A 23,217-nucleotide genomic window follows, 5' to 3' on the forward strand; every position below is an offset into this window, starting at 1 on the left:
TGTCATTCTCAAACTTTTTGGTCTCAGAACTCCTTCTAAACTCTATAATATTACTGAAGTCTCCAAAACTTTGTGTAGGTTACATGTTTTGATATTTACCATATTAAAATTTATGACAAACTGTAACTGTTTTGTTTAAAAATAGTAAATTATGTCAACATAAATTAACATTTTATGAAAAATGATTTTCCAAAAATATAAACAAAAAGTTTAATGAGACAACATGTTTTACATTTTTGTGAATATCTAGGTTAAAAGAAAACAACTAGAGTCTCATACTTGCCTCTACATTCTATCTGTTTGCAACATGTGGTTTGGGCTGAAGCATAGAATATCTAGTCTTACAAAGATACGTGGCTAGAAAAGGAAGAAATAATTTGTCTTTCAGTCAATTGTGGGTATTCTTTGATACTGTATCAAACTTGACAAGTGGCAGTTTCTTATAAGTCAGTGGCAGTGTAAAATCTGAAACCATATTGATAAACTTTCCATACACTTGTTACAGGTGTATCTCAAACTTTGAATGGATCTTTTTACTGCTGCATGATTTTGTAACACGAACTGGTTATCTGACAACTACTGGTTCACTGAGTTATCACACAGATCTTCCAAATGTTGGCACATTTTGTTATAATACAGTATCAAATCCTATTTATTAATATCATATCCATCTCATCAAAAAAGTAATTATTAACAAGCAATCAAGTTCACAGAAATAAACTTGAGTTTTCCAAAATTCTAATTTTCACTGGAAAACCCAAATTTTATCATTGGTAGCAAATACTGTTAGGCTTTTTTCCTTAAGTGATAGGCTCACTTAAATCTTTTTTTTTTTTTTTTGAGAAAATATTTGCACTTAAATACATGAGTCTCTCAATAACCATAGTTTGTCAGTTGTTCTTTCAAGTAAAAACACTCTTTCACAAAAATAGCATTTAGTTCACCTTGCAACTCACACAACTGCACAACTGGAAAAGAAATTTTTTTAAACATAATCATCTTGTTTATGGTATGACGTAGAAATTGCTTCATTAAAGCATACTTCCCATTTTGTCACAAAGAATATTACAAAGACATAGCAGGAACTGCAAATTAAATACGAGACAGCACTTCACATCCACTAGGATAGCTATAATCAAAAAGAGGGGTGCCTGGGTGGCTCAGTCAGTTAAGCATCCGACTTTGGCTCAGGTCATGATCTCACCATTGGTAAGTCCAAGCCCCACATCCAGCTCTGTGCTGACAGCTCGGAGCCTGGAACCCACTTTGGATTCTGTGTCTCCCTCTCTCTTTGTCCCTCCTCCACTCACACTCTGTCACTGTCTCTCTCTCAAAAATAAATAAACATTAAAAAAATAATAAAAAAATTAAAAAAGATAGTAACGGGTGTTGGTAAGAACGTAAAATGGTGAAATGGTGCAGCCGCTTTGGAAGAAGTTTGGTAAGCAGCTCTTCAAAATGTGAAACATAGTTACCAAACAATCCAGCAATTCCACTCCTTAGTATATACCCCAAATAAATAAAAACATGTCCACATAAAAACTGTCCTCAAATGTTCACAGCAGCATTATTCACAATAGCCAAAAGGTAGAAACACAGTCTGTCAACAGGTAAATGAGTAAAATGAGGTATATCTATACCATGGAGTATAATTCAGCCACAAAAAGGAATGAAATACTGGCCCAGGCTACAATACAGATGAAACTTGAAATTATTATATTAAATGAAAGAAGTCAGACACAAAGAAGCCACAAAATGCATGATTCCACTTATCTGAAATAATCGGCAAATCCAGAACAGGCAAATCCAAAGCGACAGAAAGTAGACTAACAGTTGCCAGGGGTTAAGAGGAGGGAGGGAATGAGGAGTGACTGCTGATGGGCATGGGTTTTTTTGTTTGTTTGTTTGTTTGTTTTTTGCGGGGTGATGAAAATGCTCTAAAATTAGATGGTGATGATGGCTGTACAAGTGTGATTACATTAAAAAAAAAACAACACTGAATTATATACTTTCAAGAGTGAATTGTGAACTTTACGGTATGTGACTTGTACTTCAGTAAAGCTATTTTTTTAAAAAAGACATGCAGCACTCGAGTCAAGATTTAGTAAAAACAACTATTTTGACTGGTTCATCAAGGTCATTCTTCAGTGAAAATAGCATTTTTCTTTAACTGCAAGCACATGGTCATGAAGAATACAAGCCTGGAAGTGGTACTACTTTCATTTTTGCCAGGACAGAAGCCATTTTAGCCACCATCAGGGAAATGTCAACATGATGAAAAAGGCAAATAACATCAGTATTATGAAAAGTGGTGTCCTTGACATCAAGGACCTCTGAGAGGGTTTCTGGGATCCCCCAGGGATCCACAGACCATGCTTTTATAATGGCTGCTCTAAACCACTGCTTCAGGAGGCTCAAATGCAATTAAAGTCTTGCCAAGTACAGATCTGAGGCTTCAGAACAATTCTGATTTTCTAAGCATGTATGACAAATTTCTTCAAAGAAAAAAAGTAGTATCTATGGTGATGGGAATTACTTCAAAAAATTAAATTCAAGTGTCCTAATGTAAGAGTTTGGAATCTTTGACTCACTCAGGTTATAATAGTAGTACAATCAACACAATAACCCAAATACAAAATAGAAGAGTAAAACTAAGGATTTAGTGCACATCAAAACACTCAATAAAACGTTATCTAAAGAACATTAAAGTAATAATGATACCATCTCTTTTACAACTGTTTAATTTCTACACAACATTCGAAAAATAGACTTCTGAGATTTCTACCCATACTATCAATAACCATGTATCTAGCACGGTTAAATTTAATGCTCAGCTACACACCTGTAAGAATAAACTATCACAAAATCAAAGAATTTTAGGTCTGGAAGGCACCCTAGATATAGTCACCTAGTCCAACAACCCCATTTTATATAATGAGAAAACCAAGTTTGTAAGAGAAAAAGTAACTTGGCCAAAATCACAGCTAGGTAGTAGGGGAGACAGTCTTGGCTCCCAGTGCTATGTTTTCACCATGCCAACCTAATTCCCCAACCAAAAATAATGCATAAAACATTTAACTTACATCACACTAAGCACAACCAACACACCTTACCTGCCAAATAAAAATTTTGTAATGCCACCAATCAACACCAATCAAAGGTGAAAACAGATATAAAATTGGGGAAAAACTACAAACATACTTGGCATAATGGAGAAATGAATCCTTGACTTCAAAACTTTTCAGTGAAGAACAATCTGGAAGACACTTTGATGTCTACCTTTCATACAAACATAGGGAAATGTATCATCACCTTTAAAGATACCCAGATACTGAAAACACCTTAAACCAAAAAATATCCCTACAGGTTAACAAATCACTGATCTATGGCATGACATGACTTAAGACTCACCTGCAGGACTGTCAGCATTCTCTCCTGGGTGTAGCTGTATACCAGTAGAATCTATAGAGTTCACTGTAACTGTCTGTAGATTTGGCAACTGACCAGTGCTTAGACTAACTGGAGTTGAAGTCAAGGCTCCACCTGCTGCAACTTGACCAAGCGTGAGTGTCTGAACAGGCGTCAAAGTTATTTGCTGGGCAGCAGTATTCTGTATTTGTAAATTCTGCAAGTTCTGGACCCCTTGTACTTGAAATGTTTGCCAAGTTATCTGTCCAGAAGGGGTCACTGTCTGTGCCTGAATTAAAAAGGTTCCAGGATTCAGCTGCAACTGAAGATTTTGCAAAGCCTGTTGTGATATATTTTGACCACTGGCTTGCACACCATGGATTGTCTGTGGTGTAATACCTTGCACAATTTGGGCTTGACTGGTTGGCTGCTGAGACTCTTGAAGTTGTAGATGTTGTACAACAGGCTGAGCTGTAGAAACCTGAATATTCTGAGCCTGTGTCTCTTCAGAAACAGGCGACTGGATATAATTTCCCTGAAGATCTGAAGAATGGACTTGCCCACTAGAAGTAGTCAAGCTATTTGTGTTTTGTTGTAATATACCTGTACTATCTATAGTTACAGGCAACTGTGATGAAGAAGATGTTGGCACAAATAAATCTGTATCAGTATTCGTTTCATTAATATCAGGAGAAACCCGCTCACCAGTCCTTTCTGAATTGTCTGAACTATCCATAGCTTGTCCTGTGTTTATCAAATGTCCATCGGCATTAATGCCTGCAGTCATTGTCTGAGAACTGCCCGAGAGTCCCAAAGAATCTAGATCGACACTATTGATTGGTACAAAGGTAATATTTCCTGGCAGACCAAGAGGCACATTCGCAACTACTTGGGTTTGGCCAGGAAAAGATGAACCACCAATTGCAACTCCCTGAACCTGGACTTGACCAGTCTGTGGTATGAGATTCTGGATATTAGCAGGAGGTGTTCCAGAGGCAAGCAAGGTTTGATTAGAGCCAGGAATGATCTGAATTTGACCACTTTCTTGATTTATACCCCCATTATCTGAAGAGCCTGTGAAACCAATCTGAACTTGCTGACCATCTGTTGACTGAATCTGTGGTATTACTTGATATTGAACATTGGACACTGTACCATTTGATGAATCTGATCCTGGTGCAACTGAAAATATTTGCTGATTCTGCAAATTCTGAAGGGGAAGGACATACTGCCCACTCGAAGTAGCAGCACTTGGAATCTGTACTAGATTACCAGCTTCATCTTTTATAGTTGTAGGTGTGGCTGACAAAACCTCCCATCGGTTTGGTGCTCCTCCTAACTGTGCAGAAGCCAAATCGCCTGTCTGGATAAAGAAAACAAAAAATGTTATGCGATATATGTCTGTGAAATATTTGAATCAATCCTCAAAAAAATCTTAAAAACTGACATAAATCCTACTACCTGAAATTAAAAGTTCTCTTAGTAACACAGTAGACTTCAAATACTGAGACAGTACTATATAAACCATAATATTTACTATTATTTCCAATTTTGTTAATTATTACAAAGATAACCCATGCTATTTGAGCAGGAAAAAAATTCAGAGTATTCTTTGTTTTATGACCACAAACTGGTCTTCTATTCCCTCACCTATGATCTCTAATCCATGCAGTTAAATAAATAAAAATACAGGTGGCTAGAAAAGATTATGAACCGCTCAAACCAAACATTATCACAAACACTGAGGAGTTCAAAAAATATATATACTAAGATACGTATCACTAAATCAGGTACGTTATATTTGTGTACAAAAAGGAAACATAACCAGTACAGTGTTATCAAATCACCTAAATAAGAAAAATTAAGATTTGTGTATCACTGCTATAAACCTTAAGTCAAACTATTAAAGCTCCCCTTTTATGGCACATATTAATGTCCTCCAGAGTAAACTCCTGGCTAGGACTATTCCATTAGCAAGCCATCATATTCTTTACTTTTCCCATGAACTACAAAAAAAATATGAGACCTTAAAATTTTTTAATGAGGAAAGATTATTGCCCTGTGACCACATGGCAAAGTCACTCCACCTGAAAGGTTTTTCCAGAATCTAAAAGCTGGAGGATACAGACATGATTTTATCTACCACTCTATTTATGTTCGCAGGAAAATGACAGACATATACATTGTGTATTCTGTTACGTAACAGAATTTAGTTATCATCCTCATATTTTACAGATTGAGCAACACAGGAAAGCAGAAAGCAATAAAATCTTACACATCAACATCAAAGGGCAAAATTTTTTAAGAAAATAAAGGTAATGTCTCACATTGGAGCCGTTCTTTTAATGCCAAGTACTATGATAGTGATTTATGAGATTATTATCATCTACTCCTTACAACAATTTTGTTAGGTAGGTGTTATCACTATTCTCATTTCACAAATGAAAAACTGAGAAAAATCACACAGCTATCAAATGGCCAAGATAGGATTTAAAACTAGGCCAAGTCTAACTACAGAACCTAGGTCTGTAATTCATACCAAACTTGTCTCCCACTAAGATCAAGGGTAAAGACACAGAGAATAAGACCTTATATGAATTACCCTCAAAATAAAGTCATTCCTATGCCACTTCCTTCTTCATCTATATGTGAATTCCTATGACTATGCTTATCACTAGACAATGAAAACATAAGCAAATCTAGTCCAGCATTTTCAACCTAGGACCCATGGTTGGGCTTCAAGGGATGTCTGAATCCTCTAAAATAACACAGCAACTTTTTGAGAAAGTACAACTGGGGAGCAGAAGGATAATCTAGGGTTACACTGTATTCTCAAAGGAGGTCTATGACCATAAAAAACAGTTAAGACATACTGTTCTCTCAGTATAAACCAGTCCACAAAACTTAATGCAAATATTGTAGAACCAGATTTTAAAAGTTTCTTAAAGAAACTCACTACCTAATTCTCATGCAGATGCATAGTTGAAAAGCATGTATTTCAATGGATGAACCACAGTTTAACTCAATTCAAGACATTTGAGCATATGTGCCAAGTTGAAATAAGCATTGAGTAAGCACATGAAACACACTCTCTATTTTAAATGGTTCACAGTTTATCCAAGCAGACACAGAAATACATGCTACTACTATGTGAATATAGGTGTGCACTAGCTTATCCAAGCAGACACAGAAATACATGCTACTACTATGTGAATATAGGTGTGCACTAGCCATAGAAGGGGAACATAGAAGATTGGGGGGGGGGGGGGAGGTATCACACGAGATATTTAAAGTACTCTTGGAATAAATTTATGATTTCACTGTAGGCATCTAGGAAAGAGAGATAGGGGCATTAATAAAGGCATAAAAAAATATTCACAAACAAAAGGAAATTCTAAAGAATGGACAGTTTGTGGAGTTCAAGAGAATCCAGAAAAGGCTCATATTCATAGAGAAAAGTAATGGGGAACAAGACATTTTTATCAAGGCCTGTAGTTAATGGCTTTGTAGATCCTGCTAAGGAGTTTGGACTTTATCCTGCAGATAATAAATGAAAGCTATAAAAGGTTTTTAAGCAAGTGATGCAATCAGGATCTGTGTTTTATAAAGATAAACTAAGGCCCAGCGAAGGAGACTGAAAGAAAGGTGGAAGAGACTAAAGACAGATAAACTGTGGGACCCAGTACAAATGTGTAAGCTTCAACTAAAATAATCATCTTTTAAATACAAACATTTAAACTTATCAAACTTAAATCACTAAAATGAAGACCAGTCATTAAAGTTGCATGTCATTCTTCAACTTCTATCTGGTATAGGAATTATAAGCTTAAGTCATCGTTCTCAATATCTGAGTAATAATTCATGTTTCATTTCAGTTTCTTGGCATCTTAAATAATCTAAAGACATTTACATCTAGACTTTATACTGAAATCTACACTAAAATATGTCTAATATCCAACCTTTATCTTCCTAAGGTTGTTGTTCACCTCTGAATTTTGACCAGCATTAAATCTACAATTATTCAACTTATATCAAAGAATACAGTATCTCAGGTACAGATTGTTTTATCATACTGGCATTTTATCTTTTTTCATTCTTTAAAAAAAGTCAAATTTATGGCATCTGAAGTATTTTTTTTTTACAAAATAGTAGTAAAGGCAAATAATGAACCATCAGTGAACAGCTTTTTAGTCAAGAAATTCCTTGAAAATAAATATAACTACTCAAATGACAAATCTGACTAAGTACTATCCAAGGATCCAGAAGTTAAATAAAATAAATTGTGGCACCACTTTTCCCAAAAATGCAGGTCATTAATTGAAGGGAAATCCCCAAACGTTAAGTAACACAGCATGATGCATCTGAACTTTTTGAATAAACCTAAGGAGAAATGCATACATAAGAAACATTTATGAAGCACAAACCCAGAGGGAAGAAAAACAGCAACAAATAATTTAAGCAAGAGACAGGCAAAAGGGATCTTTTAAACGAAATCAATTTAGTTTTAAAAAATTTACCAATATTAATTTTTTTAATAGAATTGGAGGAAAAACACTGAATCAGAAAACTATTAGACTTTCATGGTTTAAGCCATAATTATGTTTGGAGGAGGTAAGTATATTACATTATAAAGAAAAGAACTGACTTCTAGCTAAAACTGTGGGATTGTGTGTGATTTAAAGCAGGACTCAATTTTCTTATGTTAAAAATGGGGGTGGGGGCGCCTGGGTGGCGCAGTCGGTTAAGCGTCCGACTTCAGCCAGGTCACGATCTCGCGGTCCGGGAGTTCGAGCCCCGTGTCGGGCTCTGGGCTGATGGCTCAGAGCCTGGAGCCTGTTTCCGATTCTGTGTCTCCCTCTCTCTCTGCCCCTCCCCCGTTCATGCTCTGTCTCTCTCTGTCCCAAAAATAAATAAAAAAACGTTGAAAAAAAAATTAAAAAAAAAAATGGGGGTGGGGGGCACCCGGGTGGCTCAGTCGGTTAAGCATTCAGTTAAGCCTTCCACTTCAGCTCAGGCCATGATCTTGCAGCTGTTGAGTTCGAGCCCTGCGTTGGGCTCTGTGCTGACAACCTGGAGCCTGCTTCAGATTTTGTCTCCCTCTCTCTCTGCCCCTCCCCCACTGGTGCTGTCTGTCTGTCTGTCTGTCTCTCTCTCTCAAAAATAAATAAACATTAAAAAAAAATTTTTTTTATGGGAAAACTGGGACACCTGAATGGCTCAGTTGGTTAAGCAACTCACTCTTGATTTTGACTCCGTTCAGGATCTCACCGATCTGGAGTTCAAACCCTGCTTCAGGCTCTGCGCTGACAGGGCACAGAGCCTGCTTGGGATTCTCCCTCTCTCTTTGCCCCTCCCCCTCCCCATCCCCCTCCCGTTTGAGCGAGAGAGCCCACACGCCCCCTCTCTCAAAATAAGTTTTAAAAACTTAAAAAAAAAAAAAAGGGAAAATTATTACCTCACAGGATCTTAAGAATCAAAATAAAGCGTTATGCTTTATAAACTATAAACCACTATGCTATAAACCACTCTGCTATAAAGCACTATCCTAAAATCCTATCATTATGATTACTCAGATTATGAGGACACAGCATGATTTGAATGCCTAGTACAATCCCTGGCATAAAGATCAGTAAATATTTATTGAATGAATAGTTAAAAGTATTTACTTTAAAATCGCTGCAAAGAAAATGACAGAATGGATCAATAAAACTGACCTTGAGATATTAAAGTCTTCTATGAAAAACTCCCAATTTTAAACCAATTTCTTTCCATAATTCAACAGTAAGTCCCCCCAAACTTTCAAAACTATAGAGCCTTTACTAAGCCCATTCATTTGTAAGAGAAATTTCATTAGCAGCACCCCACTCAAAGAGATGACGATTCATAAAATCAAGAGACCAAAGTAAAAACATGTGATGTTAAGCCATTGGAAACACTAATGTTAGGCTTATTGGAAACACTACAGAAACAAAAGAAGAGAGACCTAAAAACACATAACCCAGGCAAGAACTAGCATTTGGTTTAGGTTCAAGATAACTCTCAAGAAAAATCCACCAGTGTTTGTCTCAGTAACTCTTCATATTCTTATCAGACAACTAACAAACACCAAGCTGACATGGAAGTTGGCATTATCGTAAAAAGTTGTAACTTGAAGGTACTCTTAGGTCTCCCTCTGTACATAAACACATAATCACACCATAAAAAGGACCAAAACCAAGAGTAGCCCTAGGACGTTGCTATAGCAATTCATTACAAGGGCTTTCTCCAGTGCAACCAGGCATAAAAATGGAGGGGGGAGGAGCAGTTGAACGGGGGGAAAAAAAAAAAAAGAGGCTATCTTCTCAGATAATACCTGTGGAAGGGGGGAAAAATGCATAGCACTTATTGCATAGCATTTGGAAAGGATTATTAACTTCTCAGTTCCCACAAATGGCTTTGTGAAAGCCAGAACCCGGCAAGGACAAAGTGTTACTGGAAACAAAAACAAGTGTGAAGCTAAGGTGGAAAGAAACTAAGAACGACTCAAGTTTCTTAAAATCTTCAAGGAACACTAAAGAACTCAAACCAACTTCAAATAAAAACAATTACCCAATTAACTGATCACAACTTGAAGTACAAATGAAATAAGCAAATAAATAACCCAAAAACTCACATGAATACAGATTGGACAAATTAATGTGACATAAACGTCTACTTCTTATATTTCTTGATTTATTTTTAAACAACTTTTAATAATAAAGTACACAAAGGGCTTTGACATCAAACCAACTTTGGGAGTCCATGCTGTGGAACATTACAGTTGAGAATGCTTTATGATTAGACCTATTCAACACTGGTCTGAAGGTAACCAAACATTCTTGGCCAGGATCCAGAAAGAACCCCTAACATATTATAACAAATTCTAAATTCAAAATACTTAAAACAAATCTCCAGTGTAGCTCACTGGCTTTTCAATGCCCTTTTAATCTTAAAATACCAAACTCAACTAGCATAAAGTTGAATTTTATGTGTACATTTCCACTTGATTTCATACACAATACTATATGCAATGTGTTACCCTGGATTAGATCCTGGAACAGACAATGGGCATTAGTGGGGAAAAAAGTAAAATGAGAATGAAGTCTGTAATTTAGTTAATAATACTGTATTATTGTTACTTTCCTAGTTTTGACAAACATGCTTATATTAACATTAGGGGAGGCTGGGTGAAGGGTATAATGTAACTCCCAGTTCTATCTTTGCAACTTTTCTATAAATATAAAATTATTGCAAAATAAAATTTTAAAAAAGCACAGCTACAAAAGCTCTTTAACAGGCCTCTCATGATTCCCAGTAATTTGAGTGATTACAGTTAGATTACCTAAGCACATTTTTAAGTAGAAAAAAATGCCCATAAAAATTGCTTAAATTTTTTCATTTTCTGAGATGTACATGTCTGAAATTCATTTTTAAAATGGAAAACTAATTTTCCCACTTGCTAAGGCAAACATACTCAAGCCAGTCTTGCTAATTCTACTCGGTGAAAAAAATTTATGCATGCATACCAAACATACAAAGAAAAAAGTGCTCCTACTGATTCTAGTTCACGTTCATCTGGCGGGAAATGTGATGTCAGTAGAGATTTGGTAACTGAGAGGAGGAGTCAAAGAGGCAAGGAAACAAGCTCCCTACAAGTATATGGCCACAGGAGGATGAGACTAGAGACAGTGTTCTGCTCCCAGGGCTGAGATTCCCATCTACAAGTACATATACATATACATATTTTTCACCCATAACTTCCTCCTTCACTCCTCCCCTCCCCCTCCCCTAACAGTGAGCTATATACACTTGCTAAGTTGTGGTTACAAGTTTTTGTTCTAATTGAAAATATCTTAAAAGTAGAAGCACTCTGCTTCACAATTTTACTTGTACAGTGGTTTTTTTAAGATAAACCATTTGTTTTGGCTCTATGGGCCTAGAGGAGTAATTCGTTAAAAAATGCTTACCAATCCATAAGTTTAAAAGTAACAATGCCTCTCACAAATATAATTTTATGCTTTTACATTTTAATCAGCTTACAAAAGCACAAAACCTAAAATACTTTCTAAGACATTAAAACTACTCATATACCTCTACAACATAATTTGAAGCACTAAAAATACAAATACAATATTTAACAATATAGCTTAACATTAGCTTCACTTTTAGTGCCTAGACATACTAAGAATTTCCTGCAGACTATGCCAAGTATCAAACTTTTCTGTCTATAGTGACTATTCAAAATATCTCTACACAAACCAATTCCCATAATCCACCTCAAAAAAAAAAAAAAAAACTGGGAGAGGTTTTAATTATTTAACAAGTGAACACATCCACATGTTTAACACAACAGCGACGATTCAAACAGATAAAATTCACGACTGATTGTCTTAAAATTTTTGTCTAGCTAATTTGTATTAAGCACTCATGAAACACACTGACCAGCTCCACCCTCTGCCCCCTAACTAAAAACACTACAAACAGGATCCCATCACATTGTATCAGACCGGTAATCATAACAAAATGGAAATACAGCTCTGCCAATCACATTCAACTGTAAGTACAGTATACGTTAGTATGCATGTAAATACAATTCCTTACATGTACTTTTGTTTCTAACACTGGTATTCCATATTCAATTTCAAAAGCCAAAGTATCGTCTAAGTAACTTCGCGGATTTCAACCGTCGCGAATTAAATGTTTCACTTACTCCACTTACGAAAAATCACAAATTTAAGTCATCTGCAAAAACTAAAATTCATCAATTTAGAATGGCCACTAAAAAAAAAAGCACTCACAAAGTATTCACTGCTGCATACAGAAAGGTAATTCAAAGACTAAACCTTCATTCCTTTTTTGGTTTCTTTTTAGCAATTTAAGGTTTAAATCAGTAAGAACTAGTAAGTTGCAGCAGAAAAAGCTCCAGGTTCAAAAACACTAGAAACTAAAGACACTGCCTCTGTAGTTGATACTATCTATGGCCGATAGGCTGTGCTTGAAAATTTTGTAGTGTTCAGCGAAGGAGTTTTCAGCACTGATATGAAATGCTCAAACATCCATTTTGGAGTCCTCCACCCCCGCCCTCTCTGACTTCATTTTGTAGTGAATTTGGATCGAGGCGCCACAGTGACAATTTAGAGAAAGCCGGGGCTGGCCTCTGATCCACAGAGGCACGCGAAGGAACCCGAAAGGGCGCCCCGGCTGCGCGATCCGTCCGTATCGCGGAAGACGCGGGCGCCCGGGAGGCCTTTTGGGCAGGCGGGCGCGCCGCAGGCCCGGGATGGCGGGCCCAGGGCCTTGGAGGGGGCGGGCCGCGCGCGCGAGACTTACCGCTCCGGCGGCGGCGGGGGCCCCGGCTGCGGCAGCCGCCTCCTCCTCGTCGTCGCCCGGCGATGGCGGCCCTATCTTGCTGCAGGTAGCGGCCAGCAGGGCGAGCGGTGACGGCTGAGTGTCCTACCCCCGATGGGCGGGTTCAGAGAGGGAGACAGGGGGAGGGGGTGGCGGTTAGGGCCGGGCCGCCGCTCGCACAGGAAGTGCGCCTCGGTCCTCGCAGGCTGCGCCCGGGCGAGCGCCAGCCCGCGCTCTCCTCCTCCTCCTCGACTCCGGCTCGAGTCCTCCCGCTCGCACGCACACCAGCTCCACCGTCCGCGGGAAGGCGGGCGGCAGGCTGCGCGCCGGGCCTCCACCTTCCGCCCGGAACCCACCCCCGGGAGGGCGCACACGCTCTCACGCTCGCGCGCGCACACACACACATACACACACACACACACGCGGGCGCGCGCGCGCACACACACACACACACACACACTCACACACACACACTCACAAAAAGGCGGCGGGAGGGGGAGCGCGGGCGGGGTCGGAGCGTTGGCGCCTCGGGCGGGCAGCTCCCGGGGCGGGGGGAGGGGAGGAGAGAGGCGCGGAGGGAGGGGAGAGGCGAGGGGAGGAGAAAGCGGCGCTAGGGGGGAGCCGGGCCGGGGCTCAGCCGCTCCTCACCTGGGCCGCCGCCGCCGCCGCCACCGCGCCGTTTCCGTGCTGCTGCTGCTGCTGCTGCAGATACTCGCCGTGGCCGCCGCCGCTGCCGCCGCCGCCGCCGCTGTCCACGTCCAAGGCAGCCATTTCCTCTTGTTTCACGGGCTTTTCGGGAGCTGCAGGCACAGCGCGGGGGGGTGGGGGTGGGGAGGAAGGCGGGTGGAGGAGAGGGAGGGGGCCCGCGGGCCGAGGCGAAATTACTCCGAAAGCCCGGACCGAGTCCCCTTCCCCTCCCCCACCCGCCCCCCGGCGGCGGCGGCGGCGGATCCCTCCTCCTCTCCTGCTGCTGCCCCCGCCCGCCGCTGCCTGTAACCCTCCTCCTCCTCCTCTTTCCCTCCTCCTCCTCCTCCCCGCGCTGCCCCTGCCCCCTCTCCTCTCCTCTCCTCCCCTTTCCCTTCGCGCCGCTCGCTCTCACTCGCGCTCGCTCCTCTCGCACCGTCAGTCACTCACACACGCCCGCCCGCCGCCCGCGCCCGCACACGGGGGGATGCGCTCCCGGCGGACCGGGCCGCCCGCCCCAGGGCCCGGCAGGGACACGGCGTTGCTGGGGCTTAAGGGGTGGACGGTGGCTGGCCGGGAGGGGAGGGAGGCGGAAGGGAGTGCGGCTTTCTGCCTCTCACAGACACTCGGTCGCACACACGGGGCCGGGAGCCGGCGGCGGCGGCCCCGGGCTGGCTGTGGTCGGCGGCGGCGGCAGCGGCGGCGGCAGCAAGGGTTGCTCTCTCTCGGCTTTACGTACCGGTCATAGTGTGTTTAGGGCACCTCAGGCGGGGCTCCCCGCCGCCTTACACATGGTGAGGAGCGAAGGCGGCGGCGGCGGGAGAGGATGCGGGAAGCGGCGGCGGACACGGCCGGAGCGGTCCGGGGATTTTTTTTTCCTATTTTGATTGACTGTGCGGGAAACACAAAAGGTGGAGCCTCCAGCCCAAAAGGGGGGAAGAGGGTGACAGCCCGCCCGGAAGTCCCGCCTCTCTTCTCCGCGCTCATTCGCCGCCACGCTCTTGGTCGGCAGTGCTCATTGGCCCGGATGCCCGTCAGTCGCTCGGTCAGCCGGCGCGCTTCCTGTTTGCCCCCGGGTGGAAAGAGAGAGACAATAAGCGGCCGTGGCGGCGTAGGTTCCCGAGAGCGGCTACGGCTCGACTGTTACCCCGCTGTGCCCGCCTTGCTCGCCGGCTGCCGCTGCCAGGCCCCAGACGCAGGCCTCTTTCACCTCGCAGGTGCTTGGAGCAGGCCCAGCCAAGCTGTAGAGAGCTGGGCCGGGGAGGAAATCCGTCCCCGGCGGCCCCGGTTCCACTCGACGCTTCCTCCATCCCGACAGCAGCCTCCGCCGGTTCTCCCCAGGGCCTCACGCTCTCGGAGCCGCCGCTTTGCGCTGCCAGAAGGCCGCCGCCGCTCAGCCCCGGGGCTGCCGCTGCGGCCGCTGCAGCTGCTGAGCAAACCAGACCCGCCCCACGAGCCCGGGGGGAGGGAGTTGGTATTGGGGGAGACACCCCCTCCGAGGCTGGAGGAGGATTTTCTCTCTCACACATTCAGCTCTTAGATTCACAGTCAGAGCCATCTCGTTCCCATCCCCCTTAGCCCCAGGTTTTCCACGCGTCTCCCACTTGTACGTACCCTGGAGGCAGGCATTGAAAACAAAAATCTCAGTTCACCTCACTAACGGGAGAACTTTTTTCATTCTGGCCAGTGGCACCAAAACAGGCACTTAAAATGTATCTCATTTGGTACGTAGCGAGTATATATATTCAACGGGGCAGAATAATTTTTTTAATCCACTCAATCATTTTGCTGGTCAAACATATATTATTCCCTGCTTTTGGATCGTCTTGGTAACAAGTCAACATCTGAAAAAACCCACCAACTATTACCAACATCTTAAAAACAGTGATTCTTAGTATTTTTTCTTGGAACATTTTAGTTATTTACTTTAAAATCTCATTTCACGTATTGGATTAGTTTAACACTACTTTGTCCTAATCACCCTTCATATCTTGCTTTTGTCCCGGAGGGAGGGTAATGCTTAGGCTTTGTGTTTGTGTGTGTGTGTGTGTGTGTGTGTGTGTGTGTGTGTGTGTGTGTTTTGCCAACTAACATTTCTGCGTATGACCTTTAGATCTAATTGCCAAGAAAGGTTAAATTCAAGAGGTGGAAACGCTGTCCACAATAACCCTTTTTATTAGAAAACTAACTCAAACAAGAATTAATGTTTCAATTATTGTATTTTGTGTGATAGAGTTGTGCAGTCCAAGCAATTGAACTAGATTTTGTGTGTGCTAACTAAATACAATTCTTAGCCCGTTTGTGAGACACTAAATTTGCACCTCGATTCTAAGCCACTTGTACTTGTAATCTATACTCATAGGATCAAAAACACTATATTTAGCACTTAATGTACAAAAGACATAACTTCTAGGGAAATAACCTAAAAACCACAAACATGCAAAAACAAGACTTGAAATTCAGAATTTCAAGTTGATCTCATCTAATAGTAAGACCTTTGGTCTCATATTGAAATAGAAGAATAACTTTAAAAGGCGAGTAGCATAAATGCTGTACTATTTTACCCTTAAGTTTTTTAAAGGAAAATTAAAGCATCAGAATAAGCTGGCTTGGGATGGAGGGAGGAATGGGAGGCTTGGAGAGGAGGACAGACCTGAGAAAAGTGGAGTAGGAGAGGAGGAACGTCACGGTATTGCCACTTTTCTGGCATGGATATGTTGGATAGAGGATCATTCTGTCCCTAGAAGAGGGATTTTCAGCTGTTTCTCTAAGAGTGGCAATGTGATGGGGCGCCTGGGTGGCGCAGTCGGTTAAGCGTCCGACTTCAGCCAGGTCACGATCTCGCGGTCCGTGAGTTCGAGCCCCGCGTCGGGCTCTGGGCTGATGGCTCAGAGCCTGGAGCCTGTTTCCGATTCTGTGTCTCCCACTCTCTCTGCCCCTCCCCCATTCATGCTCTGTCTCTCTCTGTCCCAAAAATAAATAAGTGTTGAAAAAAAAAATTAAGAGTGGCAATGTGTTTTATGAGTCTAAGATACCACCTACGTGCCCCTTTTACAAAGTCTTAGTCCAGCCACCTATAGAGAGCAAAGTGGCCACAGGAATTCATTTCCTCATTGGTGCCAACTGACAAATGGAATGCAGAAATCATTTTCAAACCTCTTTGGTTCATAGACCATTCTGACAAGATGCAAAAATACCTCACTCATTTAATCTTTCTGAAAAGGGAAAATAACCTACCAGAGCTAACTATTCTGCTTTTAATGCAGCGCTTTTAAGAGCTATATATACCAAAAGTATTACTACTACATAATCAGATTCAGAGGACCCCCTCAGCCCCCACTTAAAAGAGTGATCGTCATGCAATATCTTAAGGCTGGAAATGAAGACAGTCTCTGGACAGAATACCTTTTTCTTGGCTATTCCAGCCAGCACTGTAGTCAAATCTTGAAGTACAGCTTATGTTAATTAAAAGATAGCAGGGTTTTCTCAGTAGAATCTACTGCCACATTACATAAGAATCCAGAACTGCAGTTGCTTATTACGAAGGGAAGCACCATGCTGGACATCATTTATACTTTCTCCTTTGCAAAGATGATTTCAGGAAGTTCTGTGCTGGCCACTGTTTTACATCACAGTAGGAGAGCTGGGTGTTACTATATTTTCCTTTATCCTCAATTTCCTCACTTATTTTTGTATCTTCTATGTCTTTGTGTAAAGTTTTCTGAAATCCTTTGGAAACATAAATGTCAAAGGGCCTAAAAGATTTCTACACCCAATCCATGAACTTTAACCCATCTTCAACCCCCTTTTTCTCTACAAAGAGAAGAGGCTACTAAATAATGCTGGATTCACATCTGTAAGAGCCTAGCCATTCTGGATTAAAAACAGCAACAGCCCCGATGAACTGCGCCACAGCTGAAGGGCTCTTCCCTTTCCCTCATAGTCTCTACTGCTTCTCTTCCTTCCTGAGCGTCTGTAAGTGGACCATATGAAACTGCCAATACTCAACCATTTTCATCTAAATGGCAATTTTTAATAGTTATACCTAAATCAATGTCTCTTTGACATAACCTTTGTTGCTATGATTGTGACCCTCCTCTTACCTACCCCTGGATCTCTTTAACCTGTTCACACTGGATTTCAAGAATCTTCAAGTTCTATTTACATAATCACTATCATATTTCAGAAACATTCTGGTTGACATTGACTAGTATACTTAACCCCCTTCATACTTTCTATCTTCCCTACCTTATTAAAAATATACCTCAAAAAAGAAAAACAAAAAATATATACCTCAAAGACATATTTCTTATTTTTTCTTAATCTACCAAAGGAGAGAGTATTTTGGGGCTTTTCCTATGTGCCAACTCCTTCACATTTTTAATCCTCACAGCCTTAGGAGATATGTATCACAGACTTACCACTTTATAGATGAGGAAACTGAGGTTAAGCAAGATTATGGGACTTGTTCTGTGTTATTTTTCAAATAGGTGGCAGAATCAGGATTTAAACCCACGTGTGTCAGTTTCACCAATCAACATATCAAGTTTTCTTAAATCACCAGTTTAAGAGTTTCATCTACCTATTATGGAAAAAAGAAAAGATAAAACACAATAGGGGTACCTGGCTGGTTCAGATGGTACAGCATGGGACTCTTGACCTCAGGGTCCTGAGTTGGAGCCCCACAGTCGGTGTAGAGATTTATACTCAAAAACAAACAAATCCCTCATACACATATGCAATAAAGTAGATAAAATAGGTACATATGTATAAGGAAGATCATTTAATTTTTTTTTTATTTTAGAGAAAGAACACACAAGGGGGGAGATGGGTCTGGGAGAAAAAGAGGCTCCATGCTGAGCGCAGAGCCCCGGAATCACAACCTGAGCCAAAATCAAGAGGAATCACAACCTGAGCCAAAATCAAGAGTCAGATGCTTAACCAAATGAACTAACCCTAACCCTGAGGAAGATCATCTTTAAAGCAAGTCTTAGGGTGTGAACTCCATGTGTCATCATCATATTTTGAATGCTCTAACCAATACCTAACACATTGTGGATGTTTAAAATTAAGCAGAAAGATTGTTAAGATAATTATCTTGTGGGAAAACAAATGATGAATTAAACCAATAAATACTATATGATAAAATTTGTTCAACCTTATAATAATCCTCCTCTTTCAAAATCACTTTTCCCAAGTAAGTTAGACCCTCATTTTCATTCATTCATTCATTCATTCATTAATGAATAGCATCCTAGTACAAAAGGACTCATCTTTTCATAATTCAAGGGATCTCATTCTCTTGATCTAACTTATTGACATACCTAGATATTCTAAACTTTCTAATTGCCCATAACACTTATGAAACCATCTTAATGTCAGTCTAGGAAGCTAAGTGCGCTGACAGATTTCTGAGTCATTGCAATTTTCTGAAAAAAGATAGTTTATGTATTTCTACCCTGTTAATCTGTCTTCAAATGGGGCATCTGGGCAGCTCAATCGGCTAAGCATCCAACTCTTGGTTTTGGCTCAGGTCATGATCTCACGGTTCCTGAGTTTGAGCCCCGTGTTACCCCAAACCAGGCTCCACACTGACAGTGCAGCACCTGCTTGGGATTCTCTCCCTCTCTGCCCCTCGCCCCCCCTCAAAATAAACTTTAAAAAAAATGTGTCTTTGAATTATAGCGTCTTCTTAATTGCCTTTCTTAGAATAATATAAAATGCTAGAAAGTCCCTTGGTTGTAAATTAGCAAATTGATGAGGTAGCCATACTCAACAAATGACACTACTAGCCTGATTCCACTAAGGTATGATGTCCTTAAATGATGAGAAACAACCTTCAACCTGAACTATATTCATACTTTATTTCATGATTCACTGTCCTTTAACAGAATTTTTTCTATTCTTTAATCCTGTAATCCAGACATATCCATCAACTACAGTGGATCCTTGAACAACACGGGTTTGAACTACATCAGTCCACTTTACGCAGATTTTTTTTTCAGTAAATACAGTACAGTACTGTAAGTGTTTTTTCTCATGATTTTTTAATATCATTTCTCCGCCTTACTTTATTGTAAGAATATAGTGTATAATATATATAACATACCAAATATGAGTTAATCGACTGTTTATGTTATCGGCAAGGCTTCCAGTCAACAGCAGGCCATTAATAGTTAAGTTGTAGGGGATTTAAAATAGGTTGTAGGGGTATATGCAGATTTTCAACTATGCAAAGGGGTCAGCGCCCCTAACCCCATGTTGTTCAAGGGCGAACTGTATTCCCAAAACAGCCAACCATACCCAAGGCCTAGTTACGGAAAGTAAGAGAAAAGGGAAAAAAAGAATCAGGTGGCGGGGAAAAAGGTGGATAGAACTGTATAAAGTATTGAAAACAGTTTTTACCTGAAGGAATAGAAGTTTTCCAATTACCACTAAAATGGTTGAAATGTCACACCATGTCATCATTCCGTTTCAACCCAAGAGGTGGAGTACAAAATAAATGCAATTATACATATACATACATCTATATATATTGTATTTATAATATATAGTATAATCCACAATGATTAATAAGTTATGGTGTATTCATTAAGTAACATTTAAAATAAATGAAAAAAGATGATTCATTATGGATAAATCTCAGTAACGTTAAGTGAAAAAGGCTTGTTACAGCCGGATAAACAGTATAAACTTTATATATATGGAGTTGAAAAACATACCAACTTATATTCTGCACTATATGTGGAATAAAACTATAACATCTTGCATGGGAATGATAGACGCTAAATCTTATTTTTTTAATGTTTATCTTTGAAATAAAGAGAGCACAAGTTGGGGGGAGGGGGGGTGCAGAGAGAGGGAGACACAGAATCCGAAGCAGGCTCCAGGCTCTGAGCTGTCAGCACAGAGCCCAACGTGGGACTCAAACCCATGAACTGGGAGATCATGACCTGAGCTGAAGTCGGACGCTTAACTGACTGAGCCACCCAGGCGCCCCACAAATGCTAAATTTTAAGTGGTGACAACCCTGGGTGTGGAGAGGAGAATGAGATCTGAATGGCTTTCTCAAGAGGCTTTGTATTTGCAAGTTTTACTTAAGTTATGCTGAGTATGTTATTCTGGTATTGTCCTCTATTACTGCTGTTTGCCTGAAATACTTCATAATCATAACTTTAAACAAAGAGAATAAATTAATAAATGAGTCTATGGCAGAGGTAGTAAAATAAACATGCCCAGGCAACTGATTGACTGAAGGAGTGGAGGGGAGGGAGAGAATGATTCAAATATGACTAAGTTTTCCAGCTTTAGTAACTGGAACGATGCGTTAGAATAAGGAATATAAAAAACTGGGAATGGGTATGGGTTGGACAAGCATGACTTTCATTTCAGATGTGTTGAGTTGGAGGGGCTAGGAGAATATCCATGAGATATCTAAGAGACTATTGTAAATTTGAACCCAGAGCTAAAAAGAGAAACAAGTGTAGGGCATGGATTTGGAAGCCTGTGAAATAATAGAAAAAACATATATTGGCCTCTGCACCTGGCTCCTGGCACAGAGCCCTTAAAACTCTTGTGATTTCCTAAGCGATAAGAAGGTACATCTAACTCTAGGTACATCTTGTGTTCAAATATTTGATCTTTGACCCTGGATCTCGACACAGAACACCTAAATCCCTTGGAATGTCCTAGATGATAGGAGCATCTTTTGTTCTAATGAGGTGACTTGGGGTGGGCTCCTGGACAGGGGCTGGTCACTAGAAAGACCAAGCCATGATTAGAGGCTTAGAACTTTCAGTCCCACCGCCACCCCCTGGAAAGGTACTGGAAAATGAGTTAATAATTGGACATGCCTATGTGATGAAGGCTCCATAAACATCCTCTAAGTACAGAGTTTGAAGAGCCTTCCAGGTTGCTGACTCATGAAGTTGCTAGAAAGGTGGCATGCCCAGAGAGAGTAGGGAAGATAAGCCCCCCATTCGCCCTGTCTTGCCCTATGTGTCTCTTCATCTGTTTATCTGCATCCTTTGTGGTAAACTGGTAAAGGTAAGTAAGTGTTTCCCTGAGTTCCATGAGACATTCTGGCAAATTATCTAATCCTAGGAGGAAGTTGTGGGAACCTTGATTTATAGCCTATTGGTCCAAAGCACTTGCAATTCAGGGCACCTGGGTGGCTTAGTCTGTCAAGCGTCTAACTCTTGATTTGGGCTTAGGTCATGATCTCATGGTAGTGAGATCAAGCTCCATGTCAGGCTCCCTGCTGGGCATGGAGCCTACTTCCGATTCTTCCTCTCTCCCTCTGCCACTCCCCCATAGGAACATGCTCCCTGGCGCTTTCTCCCAAAAACAAAACAAAACAAACAAACAAAAAACAAAAAGAAAGAAGAAAGAAAGAAAGAAAGAAAGAAAGAAAGAAAGAAAGAAAGAAAGACAAACCCAAAAAACTGGTGAACTGGTCTCTAACATCAGGACAGTCTTGCGAGATTGAACCCTTAAACCATGAGGTCTGACACTAACTCCAGGTGGATGGTGCCAGAACTGAACTGAACTGTAAGGCACTCAACTGGTGTTGGTTGGTGTGGGCATAAACATGCACATTTGGTACCAGAAGGGAGAATGTTCTGAGCATCGTGAATGTGAGAATAAAGAGAAAAACCAGGGAGCTTTTCCTAGATGGAGCCCTTACCATCTTCATAGGTGCACTTAACTTCAAACATGAACAGTCTCCCCATCCTTAAAAAGCCTCCTTGTGACTCTGAAGTTTTCTTGAATTATTGTCCTTTCTTTCTTTCCCTTCCTTCTCCGAGGTCTCAATAACTTTCTACCTACTGCCTCCCTAATTTAATGCTATACTCAGTTTCTGTGCCTACGATGCTACTCAAAATTGCTGTCTGAAAGGTTGCCAAGGACTTCCTCATTGCAAAACCATGGGTTCCCCATCCGCACTGATTTTCATTCTTTTTCAGGTTTCTTAGCATTTGACACTTAATCCTTAAAACTCTCTCCTCCCTTCAAAGGTCATCTGCTCTCTGGTTTTCTCCCAAATGAGTATTTCTCCATTACTTCTCAGTGCTGTCCAGTAATGTTATCTGTGATGATGGAAGCACTCTGTTCGCACCTACCACGTGGGGCTATTGAGCACTTGAAATACAGCGAGTATGACCAAAGAACTGAATTTTTCATTGTATTTAATACTCACTAATTTAAATTTAAATGGCTGTGTGTGGCTAGTGACTACCATATTGGACAGTGCAGCTTTCAAGTTTCTTTTTCTCCTCCTAGGTCCTAAATACAAAAACATTACTTCAGACTCAGTTTTTGATTTCCTGAACTTCTCTTTAAAACTCATCCTCTGGAAGCTGAGCCATTCTCGGAACTTCAGCCATGTCTCTAAATTTAATCCCCAAATCTTATCTTTAATTGCCTCCTGTCACCTTGACTTCCTCAAGCACTAAAAATTCTCTTAATCTCTTCGGGTGCCTGAGTGACTCAGTTGGTTAAGTGTCAGACTTCAGCTTAGGACACAGTCTCATTGACGATCTCATAGTTCATGAGTTCGAGTCCCGCGTCGAGCTCTGTGCCGACAGCTTAGAGAACCTACTTTAGATTCTGTCTCCGTCTTTCTCTGCCCCTCTCTGGCTTGTGCACGGTCTCTCTCTCTCTCTCTCTCTCTCTCAAATATACATAAACATTAAAAAAAATAAAGGGGCGCCTGGATGGCTCAGTCGGTTAAGCATCTGACTTCGGCTCAGGTCATGA

General features: G+C 41.1%; 1 protein-coding gene across 1 annotated transcript in view; it reads right to left on the bottom strand.

Annotated features, from left to right (window-relative positions):
* SP3 (Sp3 transcription factor) overlaps positions 1-14,337 on the bottom strand; it is a 59,800-nt gene extending 45,463 nt beyond the window's left edge. Inside the window, exons 1-4 of the mRNA XM_023259468.2 lie at positions 14,198-14,337; positions 13,423-13,574; positions 12,757-12,879; positions 3,412-4,771 (exon numbers count right to left, since the gene is read on the bottom strand). Of these exons, the coding sequence (XP_023115236.2) occupies positions 3,412-4,771; positions 12,757-12,879; positions 13,423-13,574; positions 14,198-14,204 (1,642 nt within the window). The 5' untranslated portion in view covers positions 14,205-14,337. The remainder of the gene's footprint in view (positions 1-3,411; positions 4,772-12,756; positions 12,880-13,422; positions 13,575-14,197) is intronic.
* Between the last annotated feature and the right edge of the window lie 8,880 nt (positions 14,338-23,217).

This window comes from Felis catus, chromosome C1 (assembly GCF_018350175.1).
Source record: "Felis catus isolate Fca126 chromosome C1, F.catus_Fca126_mat1.0, whole genome shotgun sequence".
Lineage (NCBI taxonomy): Eukaryota > Metazoa > Chordata > Mammalia > Carnivora > Felidae > Felis > Felis catus.